Source organism: Solanum lycopersicum, chromosome 6, assembly GCF_036512215.1.
Source record: "Solanum lycopersicum chromosome 6, SLM_r2.1".
Lineage (NCBI taxonomy): Eukaryota > Viridiplantae > Streptophyta > Magnoliopsida > Solanales > Solanaceae > Solanum > Solanum lycopersicum.
In genome coordinates, this window is record NC_090805.1 from 1,509,718 (window position 1) to 1,531,150 (window position 21,433).

Sequence of the window (21,433 nt, forward strand, 5' to 3'; positions counted from 1 at the left end):
GATGAGCACAGGTGACAGAGAGCAGGCAGAGAAAGACCATACGAAGTCACAGAACTCTAATATTGTCAAATAGGGTAACATATAGAACACTTAAGGTTGAACTTTCATCATGACATGATTATTCGATGCTCACGCAAGCAAATTATTGCTACTAAATAACAATCATCTATTTGGTTCATGTGTCTACAATAATCCTTGTATACTTAGAAAAGACAGGTTACAACTGCTGACATGCCAAAATACAAGGAAGAATTATCCTATCCATCAATGTCAAACAGGAAAATGAAATAACTAATAACACCATTCAGCCAGACGTTGGCAAGTTATCAGAAACACAAATTAAAAGTCGTCCATTAAGAAAACTTAAATATCTGGTTTCCATTCAAAATTTAATTCCATAACATGGTAATATGTCCCATTATCTAAATGAAAACAGTACACTGTCAAAACCACCACATGTAAAACACGCCATAACTATCAGATTAACCAAAACCTGAATCCTAATAATTTAAGTGCGTGGAGCAGCAGGGGGTCCTCCAGCGGGGCGTGGAGCTTGTCCTGTCTTTGGAAGATCATCCTGGAGTAACCACAGAAAAAACAAAATCAAAGTGAGCAAAAGAATATTATAGAATGGCAAAGTTCATGAAGAAACCTCATTATTATTCTATACAAATAGCAAAATAGAACAGATAGGCAATATTTGAGCTAGTCTGTGTGACAAAAACAGTGTTGATATCCTTCTTGTATCCAACAGCAGGCAAATAGTATTTCCTGGCTCATGCCATGTTGCTCAAACTATTCAAATATGCCACCATGTGTGTGCAAATCCTCCAAAAGCAGTGCATTTGAAAGAATACCACAACAGGTGCAAAAACATTTTGGAGAGTTTGAGCAACATATATTTTCTATATGTAGGTGGAATAACAAAGTGAGCTATGAGATCAACCGAATGTCAGAATGGGTACCATCATGTATAGTCAAGGTCTGTTTCATACACAGTTTAATACCATTCCAAAATTCACATATCAAGGAAACTTTATCTCAAAGCTAAGACGATAATATGGAGGATGGAATACCCTTGGGCGCCTGAAACGCTGTGGAGGCTCGCGAACTCTCCTATCAGTACGAGAGCGGACTCTAACCACCTTGGAGTGAATTGCACATGAAACACAGTACTGCATCTTCAAATATAGCTTAGGAAGAGTGTACACTGCATAAAGAGGACAAAGCAATGTTAATTCTAGGTAACTATTGTGCAATACATAGGATTTGAAAATGATTTAACAATCTCACATTCAAAAGCACAAGCTTCCTGAACATCACGTACAGCAGCTTGTTCAACAATGTTCCTCACAAGGAATCTCTTGATGGCCTTGTCCTGAAACCCAGATAGATCTAATAACATCAGCTAATTTGAAAATAATAGCAGAAATGGTCTTGTATTATTAATACTAAGAGATCAAATGCAAAACAAAGGGGTATAAGGAGCTTCTACAATAGACATTTGCAGGATACCCCCAAAAATTGGTTTTAACAGTAGAGAATGTAGCATCCGGCATTAAACTGATGATAGGATGAAACACATGTGAAAATTAGCAGGAAAAAATCAAACTTTCTTGTACTGTGGGTTATCCCGGTATATATTTTGGAATTGATTAAGTTATCCATATTAGAGACCTGGTTTTAATCACACAAAATGATCTTGGGAAATCTTCCACTTGAGCCAGAGGACCCCTTAATGCTTAATTTGATCCCTAGTCTGCATTTTTTAAATCTAACCCACATTCACTTCCTTTAAAATTAAAACATCATTTGCATGACTATCTCTTATTTCATTTCAGCTACAACTACAAAATACAATGCCCAATAGCACATCCTAATCATCACTTAGAGGAAATTTTTATTTAAGAAACACTATCGAACAGAGCACCAAAAGTACTCAAATCTAGAACACCTTGCCTCCATATAGGAGGCAACAACAAAATACCACATGTAAATCCATAAGTGGAGTGTACGGAGGGTGGTGTGAGTGCAACCTTAGCCATACCCTCCTCCATAAAAGGACACCAAACTAAAGAAAATTATAACCGTCTACAATAAACTCATTGTGCAAATGTTAATTTCTTTCTAATAAGAATTCACATGTGAAATGATCAACATTCTCGTTGGACCAAGCACCATATTCTACTCAAAATTATAATCATATAATTTCAAAGATAAATTATACACTCGCATAACAAAATCTTCGCATATTTACACAAAACACTAATACATTATTGATTGTCATCTACCACAAACTTAAACTCCAGGATCCAATTCAGTTTATTCACATAAAATAATACATATATAGAAAATGTTTCAACAAAAAAACACATCATGCATTTACTTGTCTTTTTAATTCGCATTCACATATGAACGGATCTATATTCACAATGGACAAGATGAACACCACTATATTCTACTCAATACTATAATCATATAATTTCACTGTTAAAATATACACTTGCGTTAAAATAATCTGCACATATAAACACACAACACTAATACATGAACCGATTATTCACTAGGCCGCTAAACATTATCATAAAATACTGGATCCGATTAGTTGTTAAAAATCAATAGAGAAAGGACCTTAGGGCAGCATTTGCCGCAGTTAGAGCAGCGGATGAACTTGACATGGCCACGTCCATGCTTGTTACGACCTCCGTTCCTTCGCTTGAAAGTCTGCAAAAATCAAAACAAAAAATAAAGAAAAAGTTAAGAGATTACAATCAGTGAATTGCTTAGAGAAAACTGAAAACGGAGAAGAAGGAAAGCGAATATTCTTTTTCCTCTCACCATTTTCGCTCTGGATGAGAGCTTCTTCCTGCGCAAACTCTGCGGCTCTCTCTGTATTCAGAAGTTTAGGGTTTTTTCCAGTGAAGAGTGAAGGGGTAATGCTAATAAGGAGAGATGTTTACATAGGGCTTTGTTCAAAGCCCAATATGAAGTGGCCCATTGGGCTTATCTCCAGCTACGGGTTAAAGTGGCCATAGTAGAAAAAATAGATTTATTTATTTTTGAGTAAATTTTACGTGTAATAAACATAAAAATCATATTTGTATGTTATAGTTATAGTTTGTAAGATTGTGCTTCATAGCAAACTTTATGTTCGCTACGAATCTTAATATATATGTTTCAGTATACATATATGATGATTGTTAATATGTATATTTCGGTATACATATACTAATGTGGCTATTAATATGTATATTTCGGTATACATATATGAATCAATAGTATAATTTGTATATGTATATAACGAGAAAAAGTGAAAGAGAAAAGAAAATTAGGTCAGCGAATATCTGCATTTGTATAATTATAAGTGTATAGGATGGAAAATATATGTATTTGTTTTTGTATGTACGATTTTCTCTCTCTTTATACAAACACAAATGCAATTTATACTCTATAAAAGTGAGAGAGATGAGTGAAAGTCGCGAGCGAGATCAGGAAGAGCGAAGAGTTAGACTCTCTGGGAGAGAGGCAAACGAAAAGATATGTATGTATACAGTTTTCTCTCGCTTTATACAAACACAAACGCATTTTATATATTTATATTTATATAAAGTGAGAGAGGCGAGGGGGAGATTGTTGAGGTAGATCTGAGAGTGGAGAGCGAGAAGTTAAGGGAGAGAGGCGAATGACCACTATTTGCTATGGGTTACAATTAAATCAAGTTGTGATTATACCATTTGTTTTGAATTAATAGTTTGCTATTATATACAATTTTCTCATTATTTTTTTAAGAAAAATTACATGGTTAAGCAAACACATACTAGCTAATAAGTTATCATAGTTATAGTTATAGTTAATTACAACTTGTGACCAGCATTCAACGATAATTGTGTGGGTTGGGGTTTCAAGTATAAATGATTTGCAGGTTTGTATAATTCAGAAATTTTATAGTTATAGACTTTTGTATTATGTAATTTTGTATAACTGTTTAATGTTTTGATGTTAATGTTTGTATAACTTTGTCGTTTTGAGTTTATACAAAAATAGCTCAATTATATAATGTACTCGCAAATTATACAAACTCACCGTTAATTATACAAATGAAGCAGCATAAATTGTATTTACAATTAGTAAATACGCAAACTATAACTATGAAACACGATTAAATATATTATTTCTCCTTTTTATATAATGGTTAAAATTTGTAGAAAATTTAAGGAATATAAGAGATGCTCCAACATTGTGTTAGAAATGAAGGTCAAATGTTTTGTGTGAAGTCAATATTTTGAAGGCTTGGAAGGGATTTGAAATGAAAGCTAGACGTTCAAGAACATGTAAAGTAAAAGTACATGAAAGAAAGAAGAAAAATCAAATTATGCATGTATCATTGCAAATATTCGAGTGTCACTAATTATGAGACACGAAATTTGTTATAGTCTTTATATCCATTAGAAAAACAACATTTAAATATTAGGTTAATATTGCATTAAATATAATCTCATTCTATTATAAATTTTTGGGATAATGCACAAGTACCTCCTCAACTTATGTCTGAAATCTCATAGACACATTTATACTATACTAAGATCCTATTACCCCATGAACTTATTTTATTAATAATTTTCTACCTCTTTTTGGCATATGTGGCACTATCTTGTGGGTCCAATGCTGGTTGACTTTTTTTTCTCAAGTTAGTGCCACGTAGGCCGAAAAGGAGTAGAAAGTATTTATGAAATAAGTTCAGGGGGTAATACGACCTTAGTAAAGTATAAGTGTGTCTATGGAATTTCGGCATAGGTTGAGGGGGTACTTGTGCATTTTCCCTAAATTTTTTATGGAATAAGATCTAATAAAACCTAAAGTAAACCAACCATCACAAATAACATTTTCTCATAATATTTCACTCGAAATTCGGTCTCAATTTATTTGAATTATTATATTTGACTGTGATCACTTACACTAAATATAAGTAAGATAATGATTGTTTAATTGTAAGTAGTGCCAGCAAAATGAGCTCATATTTTGGTGTTCCGCTCAACTCGCCCATATTTTAACGGGTTGGGTGAGTGATTTTTCACATGGGTAAAATATGAGTTGAAATCCATATTTGAACCGTAAAAATATGGATAAAAAACGAGTAAAGGATAAAATATGGGTAAAATATGAATTAGCCAAATGTACATTTCTTTTGTTAATTATAATTATGTTTTTTATTTTATTCAATTTTATATTGAATAACAAATAATAATGTAAAATAAGCAAACTGTGTATTAGTATTAACCTTTCTTAAAGTGCATTAAGCATGTTTTAGTTCCAAAATATAAATATTCATTTACTATGAAATTTAAAATATTTCATATTGTTATCACATGAATTTATTTTACATGGAAAAGTTATAGGATTAATTTTTTTTTAAAAAAAAATATGATACAATAAACTCTTTTTTTTGTGTGGTTAAAACATGACCAATGGTCCACTTCATTTCAAATGGACAAAACCTATTTTTAGAATGAAATAAAAAAATTGAAAAACGCAAGATAATAAAATTAGAAAAGAAAACTAAACAAAGCATGCTCAACATTTTTCATCTAAAGAAAGATTAAGATATATTTTATGTATTGAATTCTTAAGTAAAGTACTATTTATTCATGAAAATATGAATAAACTAATATTTACTTAAACCTATTTACTATCCAATCAATTTTGAGCAAATTTTATCTATAGTCAACACAAAAATTATATTTGTATGTTATAGTTATATTTTGTATAATTGAACTCCATAATAAACTTTGCTATGCTATTTAGCTATACATATATACAAAAGAAGCAATTGTATAATTCATAGACTTCTTTTCAAATTTGTATAATTTCACTGGTAGACCATTTGTATAAATTGACGCAGTTTCTCGTTTGTATAAGTCGTTGGCAACCTTTCAATTCATTTGTATGTGTTTGTATATCTGTATAATATTTGAATATGTATACAATTGAATCAAAATAAATCATTTGTATATCAAATATCGTTCTCTCTTTCGCTATATACAAACATAAATTATATATTGTTTTGTATAATTTGTGTTTGTATAAAGTGATAAAGAGAGAAAGACAAAAGAAAATTGGGTTATGAAATATTTGTATTGTATAGTCATAAGTGTATAGGACAAAGATATGTATTTACACGTGTATATACAACTTTCTCTCGCATTACACACACAGAAACACAATCTATTCATTATTATTTGTATAAAGCGAGAGAGGCGAGAGGCGAGTGGCGAGCGAGAGTTTAAGGGAGAGAGGCGACTAACACATGTTTGCTACAGGGTACAATTAAATCGTAAATCTAACATTTAATTTAAATTAATAATTTTCCATTATATATAATTTTCCCATCAATTTTCAACCATATCAAATATGATCGGATTGAATTATTACCCATTTTTAACTCGCTCACATTTGATTCAACCCGCCCATTTGCCACCACTAATCTTACGGTAAGAGACAGAAAAAAAAAAAAGATCATAAGCCCATAGACATCATTACGGGTTAAGATCCAAGTAATAAGTAAAACCCGCTTTAATTCCCCTTGTCTTCTGGTACCCCTTCATTTCCCCGTCGGAGAATCATCGGCAGGAACTTCACCACCGTAAATAGCTGTCATCAATCGGCGGTCGGATCTGAATTAATGGAGCGAGAAGTGTTAGAAGCAGAACTAGTACTTCCAACTCACATGAAATTTAAGAAGATTCAGATGTACGACAAGTACCCTAAAGGACAAGCAAGAGGACGGCACTGGAAACATCTCAAGCAGATTATACAAGCAGAAAATTACGAAAATTATCCTCCTCATCTACCTACTTGTGAGTTTCGATCTTCCAATTCAGCTTTTTACAACATTTTTTCTTTTAATTTGTATAATTCTCAACTGAAATGATCCATAATGTATTCATGAGCTCCACTCTCCGCTTCTCAGTGACAGCACCCGTCGATTGAGTTTGCTAGTCCATTAAGGACTCTATATAGAGTCAAAACTATGTTTAAATGTAATGGGGATGTGTTTCAAGTGTATCTCTGGTGGCTAATAAACACAAAAGCTCAGAACAACCCAACAACAACATAGCTGTGGTAATCCCACAAGTGGGGTCTAGGGAGGCTAGTGTATATGCAGACCTTAACCCTGCTTTTGGAGGGCGGGGTTTTTTTTTTGATAGATCCCCCAGCTCATATAAAAGCATTATGAAGCAGTTTGAAAAAAGAAAACAACGGGAATGAAGTAATCAAGACAAAATAATACGATAATCGAAGTGCAAATAATGTTAAATAGTAACAGAAATGAGATAACAAGAAACTACAGGAGTAATATACGACTACTGTCTACTAGAATGGAAGGATGATTAAGATAACACTCAACTTTCTATCTCACCCTGTATCCCTAATTTGTATCCTCCATAACCTCCTATATATGGTCCTATCCTCGATAAGCTGAAGTCGCGTCCTGTTTAATTACCTCTCTCATTACCTCTCCCAATACTTCTTCAGCCTACAACTACCTATCCTGAAACCATCCATAACCAGCCTCTCACACCTCGCACTGGGGTGTCCATGCATCTCCTCTTCACATGCATGAACCATGTTAGTCTCACTTTTTGCAGCTTGTCCTCCATATAAATCTTGCTTCACACATGGCTAGGCAAGAGGATAAGATTTACTTGATTGCATTTCCTGCAAGCTTTACCAGTAAATGCTCCTCTTTTGGGATACTATGAACACTGAATATCACACCCACATTTGGGCAAATGGGGATCTCTTCTAGGAGAAGCAGAAACAAGAAAAAAGGAAAGGAAAGTTCAAGTACGTATTATATCTCCGTTGATTGTTTCCCGGCTGAGGCCGTAGAATTCTTTTTCCCTTTCCTCTTTCAACTGTTATTCTTCCTTTTTTGGTAGGTAGAATGAGGTTTATACGTGAATGTTGGTGCAGAGATATGAGAGTTCTCTGGTCTATGAGATGAAATAAAATGAATCCCCGATGCTGGTGGTGAATGGTGTTGTCTTGCAGCAGAGATGGTGATCGTATGAGACCGCTGGTGTAGGCTGTTTTTTTTAGGTGAACAGTAGAAAAGTTTGTTTTTAATGACAATGAGGCTTGGGAGATGGAAAAATATGTGGTAACCAAACTAGTCCAACCCTATACATTATGGATGATTTGATCATTTTCTCGTTTTTTTTTTATAGTGGTGGGCGAAATGGGAGCTGCCTAAACCGTGAAACAGGGTCGTGGTAGAGCAATACAAGCTTTGTGACTTATTCTTGCTGCCGTCGGCATAAATCTGACCCGCTTTTCGCTCTTCCGGGACTGGTACAGACATAGGTGTTTTTTCTACGGCTCTAGGCCTTCTCTAGGCTAGTAGAGTTCTTTTGCTACTCTCCCAGTAGAATTAATTTCCTTATTTCCTGGAGGAGGGCCTCCTTCCTCTCTTCTTCGGACTGCGAATGCTATTCCTCTTTCTTGCTATCGAAATCTGAAAAAAGATATATATGGAAATAGATTGTGTCCAATAGGATTTGAACCTATACAATACCAAAGGTATACAAGACCTCTGTCCTATCCATTAGATAGGTTGTCGCTCCGAATACAAAAGAAATGAGTGATTGTCCTACTCACTACAAACGTATACACCACAAGATTGAACTACGCTTATGCCCATTTTCTCTCAGTATTAAGAAATATAATCTACACTTTCTCCATTGATGATCGATTGTGGTCGATGGAGAAGGAAATTTGCAGATGAACTCACACAAACATGTTATGTTTAGCATAGCTATAGCATTGCTACATAGTTTCAGAAAAAATATTTAATTTCAAAAAAAACTATAGCATTGCTACATTTTCAGTTCCTGTCATCAACCTTTATTGTTTTTAATTTTCTGTGGGCATTTGAGATCAGTGGCATAAGCAGACTAAGATACATAGTACTTTGATCTTAAATCATGCACTTCAATTTGTTTGCCTGTAATGAAGAATGGAGCCGTGGTCTGGGTTTCGGCAATATAGGTGTTTTTTTTTATATGAGAAGATACAATGTAGATATACTTATTTAGTTTACTTCAGTTGCTGAATCTTTATAATTTTGTTCGTATGCAAATATTTCTCTTTGCCTTGAAGAGAAATTGATGGGTAGCCAAACCTTTGTCGAGTGGTTTTGGTTTGCTACTGAGTTTGATCTACTGACTTGGTTGGAAATTTGGTTTAACATACCCAATGAGCATATTGACAAAAAGTAGATGTAGGTAAAACTGCTTTTGATTATAACATCTAATATCCATACTGAAATGCCCAAACAATTTATTGAATTCTTGTTGCATAATTTGATAGAAACTGAGTTCAATTTTGTACTTTTTAGATCTTGACAATCAAATTACTGAACCCATCATTGATACTACTTTTCACAAAAAATAAAATAATTGTGTCATTTCCTTGACTCAATACACTTCAACTTTTGTGAGACCTAGGAGTTGAAAACCTTTCAGTTCAATTCGGAGCGTTGGTTTATTTTCTTTCCTAGGACACATTGAGCTGCAAATCATGTCATCAGTTTTTATTTCCCATTGCAACCATGTTCCCCTGACGGCCTGCCCATGTAGTAATAGCTCTAACTGAATTTGCTTGAAGAACTCTTACAGGCAGATCAGATATTGCTTTTACTTTAATTGCTCCCATAATTTTGTGGTTGCTAATGGTTGGGATAGCATTATGTGTTTGCTAAGTTCTATTATTAATTAGGTTGTGTAATCTAGATGCATTTTCGGCATTGCGCTATTGTTGTCAAGCCTGATGAAAACTGCCTTGAAAATTGCTGCATTTTCCAGCAACATCACAGAACATTTGCTAACAGTCTCCGAACCCCCAGACATTTGACTATTAGCTAGAAGGTGATTGCAGACCATTATATTTCGAATTGAATTGTAGATGGGGAAATGATATCCTTCTTGTTTATATGCTGCACTTTTATCATCAATCACTGGACAACTTGTTCAAATTATGTTTTCAGGACCAACAGAGTATTTGTTTCCCAGTCTAGAGGCATAATTTTGCACGGATTCCTTTCTATAATTCGTAGCTTAATGAATATTTCGAGGTTTTGACTTCGTTTCTTTCTCCACAGATGTTAACATTGAAACGCCACCTTCTATGCATCCTGGCAAAAAGATATGTGACATAACAGGATTCGAGGTACCTTCTCAACTGAATGTCTTCTATGATTATATGGTCTTAGTTTCTGCTTGCTTTCTGATTTTTTATTGTGCATCCCACCAATGTCTCTTATGTTTGACATGCAGGCACCGTATTTTGACCCAAGAACTAAACTCCGTTATGCTAATACTGAGGTTTTTAAGACAATAAGGTCGCTCCCTAATGACTATGTTCAGAGGTACTTGGCTCTCAGAAACGCAGCTGTTGTTTTGAGATAGGTGCACAATGCAGAATAGATAGTTGTAAATTAATGTGGAAAGTAGTGGACATTTGAATTTGTCGTTTCTGAATGCTCAGGTGCATAACTGTACTTTGACTTGTACTAAGAGAATCAATCTAGCCTAGTTTTGTTAGATGTCGTAAATTGCTATGGGCATTTAGTACTGAATTGGCTCTTTGGTCTCTGGAAATTCATCTGCTTATCTAATCTGTGCTTCGCTAATCATGCATTCCGATGAGTTTTCTGCTGTCATCTCTCCAGGGCTGGGAACCTCCCCGTAATTCTCGTTCTTACTGAGCTAGGGAGGTCTGATAATGTTGGGAAAGATTGTTCTTCCTCAATGGGTTTGTCAACCATGGCCATGGAAGTTTCATTCTTATACCAGTCCTCCTAGCCAACAACTTGCATCGCTCAAAATAACGTGATCACTTTTTGTCAGTCACCACTTTGTCCTATCTCTGCTCTCCCGAATTATAAACACAGTACGGGCTTGAGTGGTGGCTGCTGCTCTTAAAAGAGAAGAGAGCTCTGTGACTTCCGATTCAGGTTAGCTCTTTTTCGGTGCAAATGAATATATAGGGGTATTTTCTCTTCTGTGCTTTTTTCTTACACTACAGAAGCCATGAATTTCTTTCGCAAGCAGCTCTCCCGTAATCTCACAGTGATGGGAAACGAGGAGAGGAGATTTCAAGGTGAGAAACAAACCCTCACCAATCCAGTGAAAGTTTAGGTAGTCATCAACAACTCATTTACATATTCCATTAGTTGTAGCTCAAAATGGGAGAACAACTCGTTTACATACAGATCATTACAACCTTCAAAAAAATCTAAAAGACAACAACATACTCAGTGCAGTTCTTTTTCACGAGAGGTGATGTATACACAACCTTACCTAGATAGGCTAGCTATTTCCATTAAACAACCAGGACTAAACCATAAATCTATTTGTACTAACAATAAACTTCAGATTGGCTATTATCCACTCTCAATCAAATGACTAATATCCATAGGATAACTATCTGAAGGTAGAAAAGCATTGTATGCTCTCATAACAGCAATTATATTTCCATTCTCTGTAGGATGAAAATTATCCCAAAACACATGTGCTGCCCTTAGGTGGCATGGAGCTTGTCCAGAAACACATTGTCCTTCAGCCGTTGTAGTCGAAATTTTGCAGCACGGATAATTCAAGAAACTAAGAGTACCTGCAAAACAAATAAAATTGAATTTATAGATTAAAGAGTAGTTCTTTATATAGTCAAACGTCTCTATAACAACACTTAGGTTCCGAGATTTTCTATACAATGGAGAAAAATAAAACTTTAGATTGATGTACGTACTCATAAGTGATGAAATGCTATACATATTTATATAGGTGAATTTTGCTTGTGGGAAGTTGGTATTCAGATCAGTTACAAGAGACTTGAGCTTCTCATTGAATAGTTGAATTGCTTCATTTGTTGAATCCACACACTTTCTTGTATTGTGTTTTTGTAACTCTTGAGGAATGCAACCTATTTGGGGCAATCCAAATAGGGCTATTTTCCTTGCTCCATCTTCATATAAAGTCTAGCATCAAACCAAATATATAATTGTATTAAGACAACAACAATAACATACACAATATAATCTCACAAGTTGGATCTGAACATGATAAAATGTACACAAACTTTATTCCTACCTGGAAATAGTATATAGGTGATGCTAATTAATCATTCAACACATAGGAAATCAAGATTGTGCTATAATTCAAAAGCAAAAGTTCATAGGCATGTAGAAGTAGTTTGTTTAGTATTTATCTCTAAACTATGCGAATTGAAGTATGTGAGAAGTCCAAATTTGCCCTTGAACTTGATAAAATGGTCCATATTGTTCTTGAACTATGTGAAAGGTCCCAAATTAATATTCCGTATTAAAAATTAATCCTTAATTTTGTGATAGGTGACATCACTAGGTGCTAAGCTTTCACCTTTAAAATAAGGGCAAACTTTACCTACAGGCTACAACAAAGACATATTTGACCCCAACTATTAACATAGGTAAATTTGTTCTACTTCGCATAGTTCAGGGACAAACTTGACCACAACTTTTAACTGTAAATAAGTCTATTCATTTCGCATAGTTTAGGAACAAATTTGACTGCAACTATTAATGGTTAGATAAGTCTATTCCATTTCGGATAGTTTAGGGGTAAATTCGATCCCAACTAGTAACAAGAAGGATATACTTAACACTAACTATTAACAAAGAACAGATCTATTCCATTACACATACTACTCTTTTAACTACATAATGATCTTAAAACAACAACTAACATACCCTTTTAACACTATAATAATCTTTGAAAATTTTCTAAATAAATTTGCAAGTTAAGAATGAATAATTTGAACTAGTGATAGAAGTTAATTTTGAACCTTTAGTTGTTGACCATATTGTTGTACCAATAATGTTGCATATTGACTTGGTGTGTACAAACTATTTGTTGAGTAATGTTTGGGTGCAAGGTAGTTGTTGATGTAGTCATTGCTACCTATTCCAACAATGTACAAACATGTGTTCAAGTGTGCGTTGGTTGCAGCTCTATTGCCCACTAAATCCACCATTCTTAAAATTGTGTTGTGATGGTTTTGAAGTTGCAAATCCAAATATATGCGATTGCCCTGAAATATAATTTATCGAACTCTATAAATATATAAAGACAAAATGTTTGTTATATAATTATTTTTATATGAACTTCAGTTTTATGACATGTAAACGAACATCATTCATTAGATAGTAGGTTAGATGTAAATGATTAACTAGGGAAAAGTTTGATCATATAAGGGACATATGCCATCGAATTTTTATAATATTTAATTCAATAAATCCATGACATGTGTTTTGTATATAAACTTACGAGATGACTTCCCGTCTCGTTACGAATTCCTGCTGAACCAGAGGCATAGTTTACACCTTGCAAGATCTCCTTACCAGTTGCACTTGCAAAAGGTGGAATGTAGTTATCAAATTCTAATAGTTGCCCTGTGAATTTTTTTTTTTATAAAAAAAAGATTTAATAACAAATAATCAAGATTTTCATTTAAGAAATTTTAATATAGAAAGAATTTTAACATACGAAAACAACATTTACTACATATATAAAACACACACATACATACAAAGGTACATGTAGTGTAGTTTTTTTAATTAGGTATATTCGTATGTTTGAGATTAGTTATGTTAATAATATTATTGTTTTTATCGACAGTTTGGTTGACTATATTAAATAAGATGTATTAGAATAGAAATAACACCATATATTTTTAATGTCATGGATAAGAATGAATAGATTGTATTTTCTATTTTTTATAATAAAAATTCAACATATAAATCTATTATAGGTAAAACAAAAATGACACCCCGTTCTCTCTTAATAAAAGGTTTTGGGTTCGAGCAACAGAATGAAAAAGCTTTTCTCTTTAATCGATCTTTCAAGTCTTGAAATAAAATTAATCGAAATATCGAAAATAGAAAAGAGACCAAGAATATCAGCCATATTGCGTCCATTTGTGAATCGTCCAGTAGGTCCATTGGGGAAATCGATGCCATAAGGTGGATAATTAGCCTTTGCTTGTGTATTTAGGTTGTTATTATTCCCATTATCAAGTAATGAATCACCAAAAATAAAATAGCAAGGTACTTTTGATGCACCATGAACTAATGTTATAAAGTTCACGATTATCAATATTGTAGTGATTTTTACGATATTATTACAAGTAATCGTTTTAGTATTAGACATTATTTGAGGAAAAGAGGAAGACAAATGAAATGAAAAATCCTCGTAAGGAAGTAGTGATAGGAGATTGAAGCGTAATTAATGTTATTCCAATAAATACGGACAGAGAAAGGTAGAGATAGCATATGAAGGATAAAAGTAGTTGCAAGAAAGCAAATAATATAGTGTTTGCGATAAATTTGAGATGCCTTTTATTTTAGGAAAAAATAAAAAATTAGAAATGGATTAGATGGTAGAAATTGTATTTTCACTAATGAAATGAAAGTTTAATTAGTCACTCAATTCATCTAGTGCAATTTTTCTTTAGATGTCTTTTCAACAATTTATGTCTTGATTCTTTAGTTAATATTTAAAAATTTATTAGATAATTTAAAATATTTTTTAGTGAATGATCCTAATGGATGTTCATGAAAATTTTCAAATATTTTATTTCGGAATTTTCTTATAAAAGAAATTCATAGGATATATAGCATATAAAAATCGAGAAAAAACTGTCTATACCTACTTTGGAGTTCGTTATAACTTGAAAATACATCATTTTTTTCGGCGGGATGAACTGGTTCCATTTCAAAGGTCTTATTGGACGTTCATGAAAAATTTTGATCGTTTATTTCAGGATTTTCGAATCAAAAAAATTCATAAGTTATAGTACATGAAATTTGATAAAATCTGTCTTGCGTGCTTTAAAGCTCGTTTCAACTTGAAAATGCACCATTTTTCTAGGCCGGATTAAGTGATTCCATTTCGAAGGTCCTATAAGACGTCCATAAAAAATTCTACACCCCTACTTGTGAAGGAATGAAGGATAAGTTTCATCTCACCCCAATTTGTGACAACAATTTTTGTATGAAAATAAACTGTTATCATAATTCTTTTTCTGAAGAAAGTGATCATCAACATGACTCCAATAGATCTTCTTTTCAAAAATAAATTTGAGGGTCTTTTAGCTTAATCTTGAATTTGACATACTTGATTTAGACTTGTATTTTAATTTAAGAACATAAAACTAAATTTTGATTTTCTGTCTTGATCTTGAGTACTTATATATAGGAAAAGTACTTGAATATTTATTACTTATAAAGAAGTCTACGATATTTGATCTTCGAACTCTCTCTGATTTTTTATTGAAGTGATATGGCCATATTTCATTTGGTTTAAATACGTCACTTGTATACGTGTCACATTTTCCTTGACGTTCGATTTAATTATAATAATTTTTTTTCATAAATAATAATGAGGATGTTACATTGATCTGGGCTTCAAGTAGCACCAAATTACAAAAGCCCATCCAACTAATATTGGGCTTTTCATCAATCCATACCATAAAATCTTAAACCCTAGCAGCTCCCTATATATATATAACTCTTTCAAGGAGCAACCAATAATTTCAAAGCTTCAATGGTTTTATTTTCTTTTGTTGATTTTACTCATAATTTATGTTTTTTTATTTTGAATCTGTGCATAATTAAGCCGATGCTCTGGATAATTAGAATGAAGGTAGCATGGTTATATGTACAGAAATTGAATTTAATAGAGTCGACATGTCTGCTACCTCTGATTTCTCTTATGATTTGGTGGCCTGGTTTAGACTCAAATTCATTTTTTCGATGTAATTTTTTATTTAATTTTATATATACGATGTAATTTTTCAACGAAGATTAGTTATATCTGTGCGCAATTAAGCCGATGCGCTGGATAATTGGAATGAAGGAAGCATGGTTATGTGTACAGAAATTGAATTAATTGAGTCAACATGTCTGCTACCTCTGATTTCTCTATGATTTGGTGGCCTGGTTTAGACTCACATCCATAATCAATTAATTAATTAATGAAAAAGTATTGAAAAATGTGTTAAATTATGTTATTTGAAGAATATTCTTTTTGATTTAATTATGAATTAAAATGCATTTTGGTTCAGTTTTGCATAATTTAAAAGTATTTTTGAAATGAATTAAATAACTCTTTTGTTTTTCGAGCTTCAAATTCTATATTTTAAGTTAAAAAAAATGCGAGTTTGGAGTTTAAAGAGTATAAAATATTAATAAAAGTTTTAAAACTATATAGAAAATTTTATATTAATCAAAATGGCTAAAAAAAAGGATTTGGCAGTGCTTATCATTTTTTTTAAAAAAAAATTCAAATGAAGATGTGTGCCGTTGATTTTCATGAATTTTTTTTTAAAAAAAATGGAAATCGCTACTTAGGCATTGATTTTTATAAAAATATTTTTAATTTTTTTAATAAAAAATTACATTTTTTTTGCATAATCGCTACAGCAGCGATTTTGATGGAAGAGATTGCTGTTGTATTTTACCGTTTTGGTTGATACAAAATGTTATATGCTGTTTTAGAATTTTTATTAATATTTTATACCCTTTAGGCTCCGAATTCTATAAAACGCGATCAAAATACACATCATGCATATGTCCTCCCCACATCGTCCTCCTAACGTTTGAATCAAACATCTTTGGATTATCTCTTAATTCATCAGCTGCTTCATGATTAAGTGGATCTTCATAATTAGGTTCAGTAAACAAATGAATTAAACCATAAATCACAGCATTAATATTTAAAATAGGTTTCCAATCTTCTCTAAGAATATTAAGACAAACATTACCTTCTAAATCAATATTTTGTTCTTTAATCAGATATATATTTTTTGTAGTTATAAAACATAAATGTTAGGGAAAAGGGTTTGAAAAATATTTACACTTTGGCTGAAATTGTTGTTATAATATCAAAATTTATGGAGGACCTTTTATCCCATGCACTATTTAATAATGTTTTTTAAAAGTATATATATGTCTATGTGGACACGTTACTATTTAAAATTATGAAATATTTATGATGTCCACGTGCACACATATATACCTTTAAAATACACTATTAAATAGTAAGGGAGGAAAGGGAAGGGGTAAAAGGTCATTTTCAAAGTTTGGTAACTGTAATTTCGATTAAAATTCGAATATATTTCAGATTTTTTCCTTAAATGTTACTATGATCTATTAGGTCATCTCGAGTTGAAGGACTCATTTTGTGTAATTGAGAATTATTCTAGGTTCATGTGGTACTTTATGACTTGTAAAGAGAGTTGTATTTGTGTAGGTAAAGATGGAATTTTGAATTCGACTTAATCGAGAGATTATTATTTTTTTTGTTTGATGTACGATAATTTAACAGTGTCACGGATTCCAAGAGACTCAAGTGTCTTTGAAACGCTAGAACTAGTTATTTAAAAAAGAAAAAGTTGTAAAAGATTGATGGAATTGAACTATTTGATGAAGGAGTATATCAATATTTAATTGGATGCTTCGTATATCTCACAATAATAAGACTTAACATGTTATTTTTTACGAATATTTTATTCATATAATTAAATTCCGCTAGTGATCAATTCCATTGTTAAAGAGAATGATTAGGTATCAAATTCAACAAAAAGTTCTAAAACTCACTTTAAGGATTGAGGCTACATTATTGTGATAGTTGATAGCAAAATCAGCTAAATATTTTATTTTAGGGATTTTCTTTGTTTTATGTTTCTTAGGAGTTTATTTATTTTTAATTAAGAAAATAAAAAAAATTCACGAGTGTAATTTTTCAATCATTTAACAATTCTTCTTCACTTATGAAATTTTTAATTAGATGAACAATTATTAGTTGTATTATTTTTTGCTTCACTTGTATTAATTTGGAGCTAAAATTTAATAAAAATTAAACGTTTTGAGTCATTATTTTTATTTTTTGAATTTCTAAAAATAACATTCAAACGTCATTTAGACATATATTTTGTATACAAAATATTGCAGGACTCTAAATAATTACATCCAAACTATAGAGTAGAACCTCTAGCCATGTCCAAATGGAGCTAATTTTCTTCATCCATATGTTTTTTTTAAGGGAAACTCGTGGTCACTATTCTTTGGGTGCGTACAGGTTAAAATCTCCGCTCATATGCAATAGCTCGCAAATCACATAGGAGAGATAACCCGCATTAGACAAGCCTTATATGACGAGCTCGACTCAGAAGACAAACTCCTTATTTTTGCTGGCAAGGAGTTTCAAACCTGAGACCTTCAACATGCCAAAATACATTTTTTTAATATCTAGCTTTATTCACTCTATCATCGTTAAGCATTTAGGTAACAATCGATTGATATATAAAACAAAAAAAAAATATTCCTACTCCTATTTAAAGCTAAGTTGAAAAAAAAAAGAATCAATACAAAAAGAAAAACTCATTATGAAATTATTTTTCAAAATTATAGAATCGCAACAACATAAATACACATTCATTCTGTATTTCCAAACTATATAAAATAAACTTGAATTCTCTATAAAGCTACAAGTTTAAGAATTCAAGCATTCAAGTTTAAGAACGATCAAGAACAAGCTCGAAGCCCTTGAATTCAAATAAAAGTCAAGATCAAGATAAAGTTCAAGTTCAAGTTCATCATAGATTCATGAACAAGCTTTAAAGCCCTTGAATTTATATTTGAAAAAGGCGAATTCAGAGGAATTATAAAGATTGCAACACTCGCATTTGAAATAATAAAATTGATTGTTGCTGTAATTTTTTCCGTTCTTGATTATTATTTTCTCGACGTGAATTTTATTGTCTACACTCCTATTTAAAGCTAAGTTGAAAAGAAAAGAAAAAAAAAAGAATCAATACAAAAAGAAAAACTCATTATGAAATTATTTTTCAAAATTATAGAATCGCAACAACATAAAAATACACACTCATTCAGTATTTCCAAACTATATAAAATAAATATCGATATTAAAAAATTATTTAAAAATAACATTATAGTATACGATCATAAGTCAATCCATGCACACTTTCTCCCCACATAGCACTCCTAACATGGGATTCAAATGATCTTGGATTATCTCTTAATTCATCAGCAGCTTCAGGATTAAGTGGATCTTCATGATTAGGTTCAGTAAACAAATGGATTAAGCCATAAATCACAGCATTAATATTCAAAACAGGTTTCCAATCTTCTCTAAGTATATTAAGACAAACATTACCATCATAATCAATATTTGGATGATAAACTTTGATTTTGCACTTAACTTTTGGTGCATCATGTGGATAAAGTATTGGAATTTCAAATTTAAATGGAAATTCACCATCATGATAATAACCTTCATCAGGTTTAATTGAAACTTCAAAATTCATAAGATCATCTTTACCATTTGGAAATTCAATTGTACAAATTGATGGTAAGGTTAATTCACTAATATCTCTATGGACACGTAATTTTGAGGCTGTTTGTTCTTTAATTGGTGTTTTTGATCCTGCATTTTCAGCTGCTTCTTTTTGTTTTTCTCGAACTTTGATTAAATTAATCATAATGATTAAACTATTTTTGTTTTAACATGTTAAGTAATTACATACGAGTTTGATTAAATACTACAAGTTGTTTGAGGAAATTCGCAATATTTATCGCGTTATGCTTTTTATTTTTTTATTTTTTGGAGTTGTGGATGGAGTTACGTATGTATGTGACCGAGTCATAAGTGGAATTTATGGGGAATTAACATTTGGCAATAGATTAAAAATAGTTAAAAAATATTATTTTTTTTGTTTTGTAATAAATACATTTCTAATGATTATTTATTATTGGCAAAAAAGATATATATACTCCTGAACTATCGTAAATGGTGTGTATATATCTTTAGTCGTGCTTTTGGGATATTTGTGTCCAAAGTCTAAAAACTGCGCAACGTGTCCCTGTTTATTCTATTAGATCGAATGAGATATATGCTCTAGTTTTGGACGACAGGGGCACCAATATCTCAAAAATATGATAGAGGGTATCTGCATACCATTTATGATAGTTTGAGGATATATTTATCTTTTTTTCCTTTATTATTTCATAAGAAAAATGTTATATAACCCAATCTTTGATTTTCAGTATTTGTATTTCGAAGTGAAATTTAAATATGTCTATAAAGTCATATTATTATTTGTGGTAAAATGATAAATCTTCGATCATATCTGACTTTGTGCTTGAAATTTTCATATAAACGCAAAATGTTACTTAATAAAAAACGATTTTATAATCAAAGCTTGAATCAAAATCTTAAATTAAGAATGAAAAGATATTTATCGATATTCTATTAAATCATGAATTAATATATCGATTAGTCCAATGAAATTTTTTTTGTCTTTTTTTCTCCAAACATAAAACAAGAAAAACTTAATTATCTTACATCTTGTTCTTGTTTTTCTCAATTCACTTCATATTCTCAGTATATTACCTATTTTAACTAAGAAAGAAAAATCCCCTCTCCAATGCATCTTCCTTTCTAGATATAAAAATCTAATTATAGATTAAGAAACTAACACATTCTTGTAATTCGAACTTCTTCATTATCTTGAGAATTTAAAATTTTATCTTTTTTCTTCTTAAAAAAACTATGGAAAATTCTCAGAGTTATGGAAGAAGAATTGGGATACTAAGCTTATTTTTGGGCATTTTCTTAGTGATGTCTGGTGTTAGTGCTGAAAGTATACATAAAATTTCAAGATACCTTTCTTGCTTATTCATTTTGTGTTTTTTAAGAAAAGCATAATACATAAACGTACTATCTATATTTACGTCCTTTTAGCTTTTAAGAGTATACAAGTAGACACATATATTTTACGTGATATTTTATGTGGCAATTCATATGAGATACACACGAATTGATTTGTCGCAAAATGTGATCTTTATATAAATTTAAGTGTCTGCTCAGACGTATTCTAAAATTAAAGAATAGAAATGCTGGCTAAAACTAAGTTAAACGAACATGTTTATTTAATATGCCCATAAGAAAATATTACAAGTTTTAACATGTCTTATTTCATTCATCAGATAGGAAAAACCCCACAGCTAATGTGAATTTGGCCCCATTTGAGCAGTGGAGAAGTGCCTATTTCTGCTTGTCAAATGTAAGTTGTTGACTTCAAACTCTGTTAAAATATTCAGATTCAGTGATAATATCAATTTATCATCATGATTAGATTTGTGATAAGTTTTGGTCTACATTTTAATTAAACATATTGTTAGAGTAAGTTAACTTTCTACTTAAATGTAAGTTGTTGACTTCAACTCTGTTACAATATTCAAATTCAGTAATAACATCAACTTATCATCATATGATTAGACTTGCAATGTGTTTTGGTCTACATTTTGTTAGAG

The 21,433-nt window shown here is 31.7% G+C and overlaps 4 protein-coding genes, 2 long non-coding RNA genes and 2 other non-coding genes across 9 annotated transcripts; 5 read left to right on the top strand and 3 right to left on the bottom strand.

Annotated features, from left to right (window-relative positions):
• Positions 1 to 323: 323 nt before the first annotated feature.
• On the bottom strand, positions 324 to 2,978 carry LOC101248302 (small ribosomal subunit protein eS26x). Its single transcript, XM_004240378.5, has 5 exons — positions 2,839 to 2,978; positions 2,632 to 2,724; positions 1,294 to 1,378; positions 1,077 to 1,210; positions 324 to 577 (listed from the first exon to the last, which is right to left on the bottom strand). The coding sequence occupies exons 1-5, from the start codon at positions 2,839 to 2,841 to the stop codon at positions 509 to 511; spliced, it is 384 nt and encodes a 127-aa protein (XP_004240426.1). The 5' UTR covers positions 2,842 to 2,978; the 3' UTR covers positions 324 to 508.
• Positions 2,979 to 6,399: 3,421 nt separating this feature from the next.
• LOC101248581 (protein EIN6 ENHANCER) lies at positions 6,400 to 10,675 on the top strand. Its single transcript, XM_004240379.5, has 3 exons — positions 6,400 to 6,854; positions 10,160 to 10,227; positions 10,335 to 10,675. The coding sequence occupies exons 1-3, from the start codon at positions 6,680 to 6,682 to the stop codon at positions 10,464 to 10,466; spliced, it is 375 nt and encodes a 124-aa protein (XP_004240427.1). The 5' UTR covers positions 6,400 to 6,679; the 3' UTR covers positions 10,467 to 10,675.
• Positions 7,191 to 8,364, top strand: LOC138349423 (uncharacterized). Its single transcript, XR_011221901.1, has 3 exons — positions 7,191 to 7,845; positions 7,941 to 8,100; positions 8,229 to 8,364. It is a non-coding gene; the product is annotated as an uncharacterized lncRNA (long non-coding RNA).
• A 54-nt stretch (positions 10,676 to 10,729) lies between the features above and the next one.
• On the top strand, positions 10,730 to 12,021 carry LOC138349422 (uncharacterized). The gene is made up of 2 exons (XR_011221900.1): positions 10,730 to 11,014; positions 11,548 to 12,021. It is a non-coding gene; the product is annotated as an uncharacterized lncRNA (long non-coding RNA).
• LOC101261418 (GDSL esterase/lipase At1g29670-like) lies at positions 11,200 to 14,370 on the bottom strand. Its single transcript, XM_019214587.3, has 5 exons — positions 13,988 to 14,370; positions 13,365 to 13,489; positions 12,883 to 13,128; positions 11,809 to 12,037; positions 11,200 to 11,673 (listed from the first exon to the last, which is right to left on the bottom strand). The coding sequence occupies exons 1-5, from the start codon at positions 14,244 to 14,246 to the stop codon at positions 11,444 to 11,446; spliced, it is 1,089 nt and encodes a 362-aa protein (XP_019070132.1). The 5' UTR covers positions 14,247 to 14,370; the 3' UTR covers positions 11,200 to 11,443.
• Positions 14,371 to 15,732: 1,362 nt separating this feature from the next.
• Positions 15,733 to 15,841, top strand: LOC112941734 (small nucleolar RNA snoR100). The gene has a single exon (XR_003247307.1). It is a non-coding gene; the product is annotated as a small nucleolar RNA snoR100 (small nucleolar RNA).
• A 104-nt stretch (positions 15,842 to 15,945) lies between these two features.
• On the top strand, positions 15,946 to 16,052 carry LOC112941733 (small nucleolar RNA snoR100). The gene has a single exon (XR_003247306.1). It is a non-coding gene; the product is annotated as a small nucleolar RNA snoR100 (small nucleolar RNA).
• Positions 16,053 to 16,484: 432 nt separating this feature from the next.
• Positions 16,485 to 19,734, bottom strand: LOC101261716 (NEDD8-conjugating enzyme Ubc12-like). Of its 2 annotated transcripts, XM_026031396.2 has the most exons (2): positions 19,275 to 19,734; positions 16,485 to 16,860 (listed from the first exon to the last, which is right to left on the bottom strand). In XM_026031396.2, the coding sequence occupies exons 1-2, from the start codon at positions 19,597 to 19,599 to the stop codon at positions 16,634 to 16,636; spliced, it is 552 nt and encodes a 183-aa protein (XP_025887181.1). In that variant the 5' UTR covers positions 19,600 to 19,734; the 3' UTR covers positions 16,485 to 16,633. The 2 variants fall into 2 exon arrangements, with proteins under 2 accessions (XP_025887181.1, XP_019069896.1); XM_019214351.3 differs by lacking the exon at positions 16,485 to 16,860 and having other exon boundaries at positions 18,909 to 19,728.
• Between the last annotated feature and the right edge of the window lie 1,699 nt (positions 19,735 to 21,433).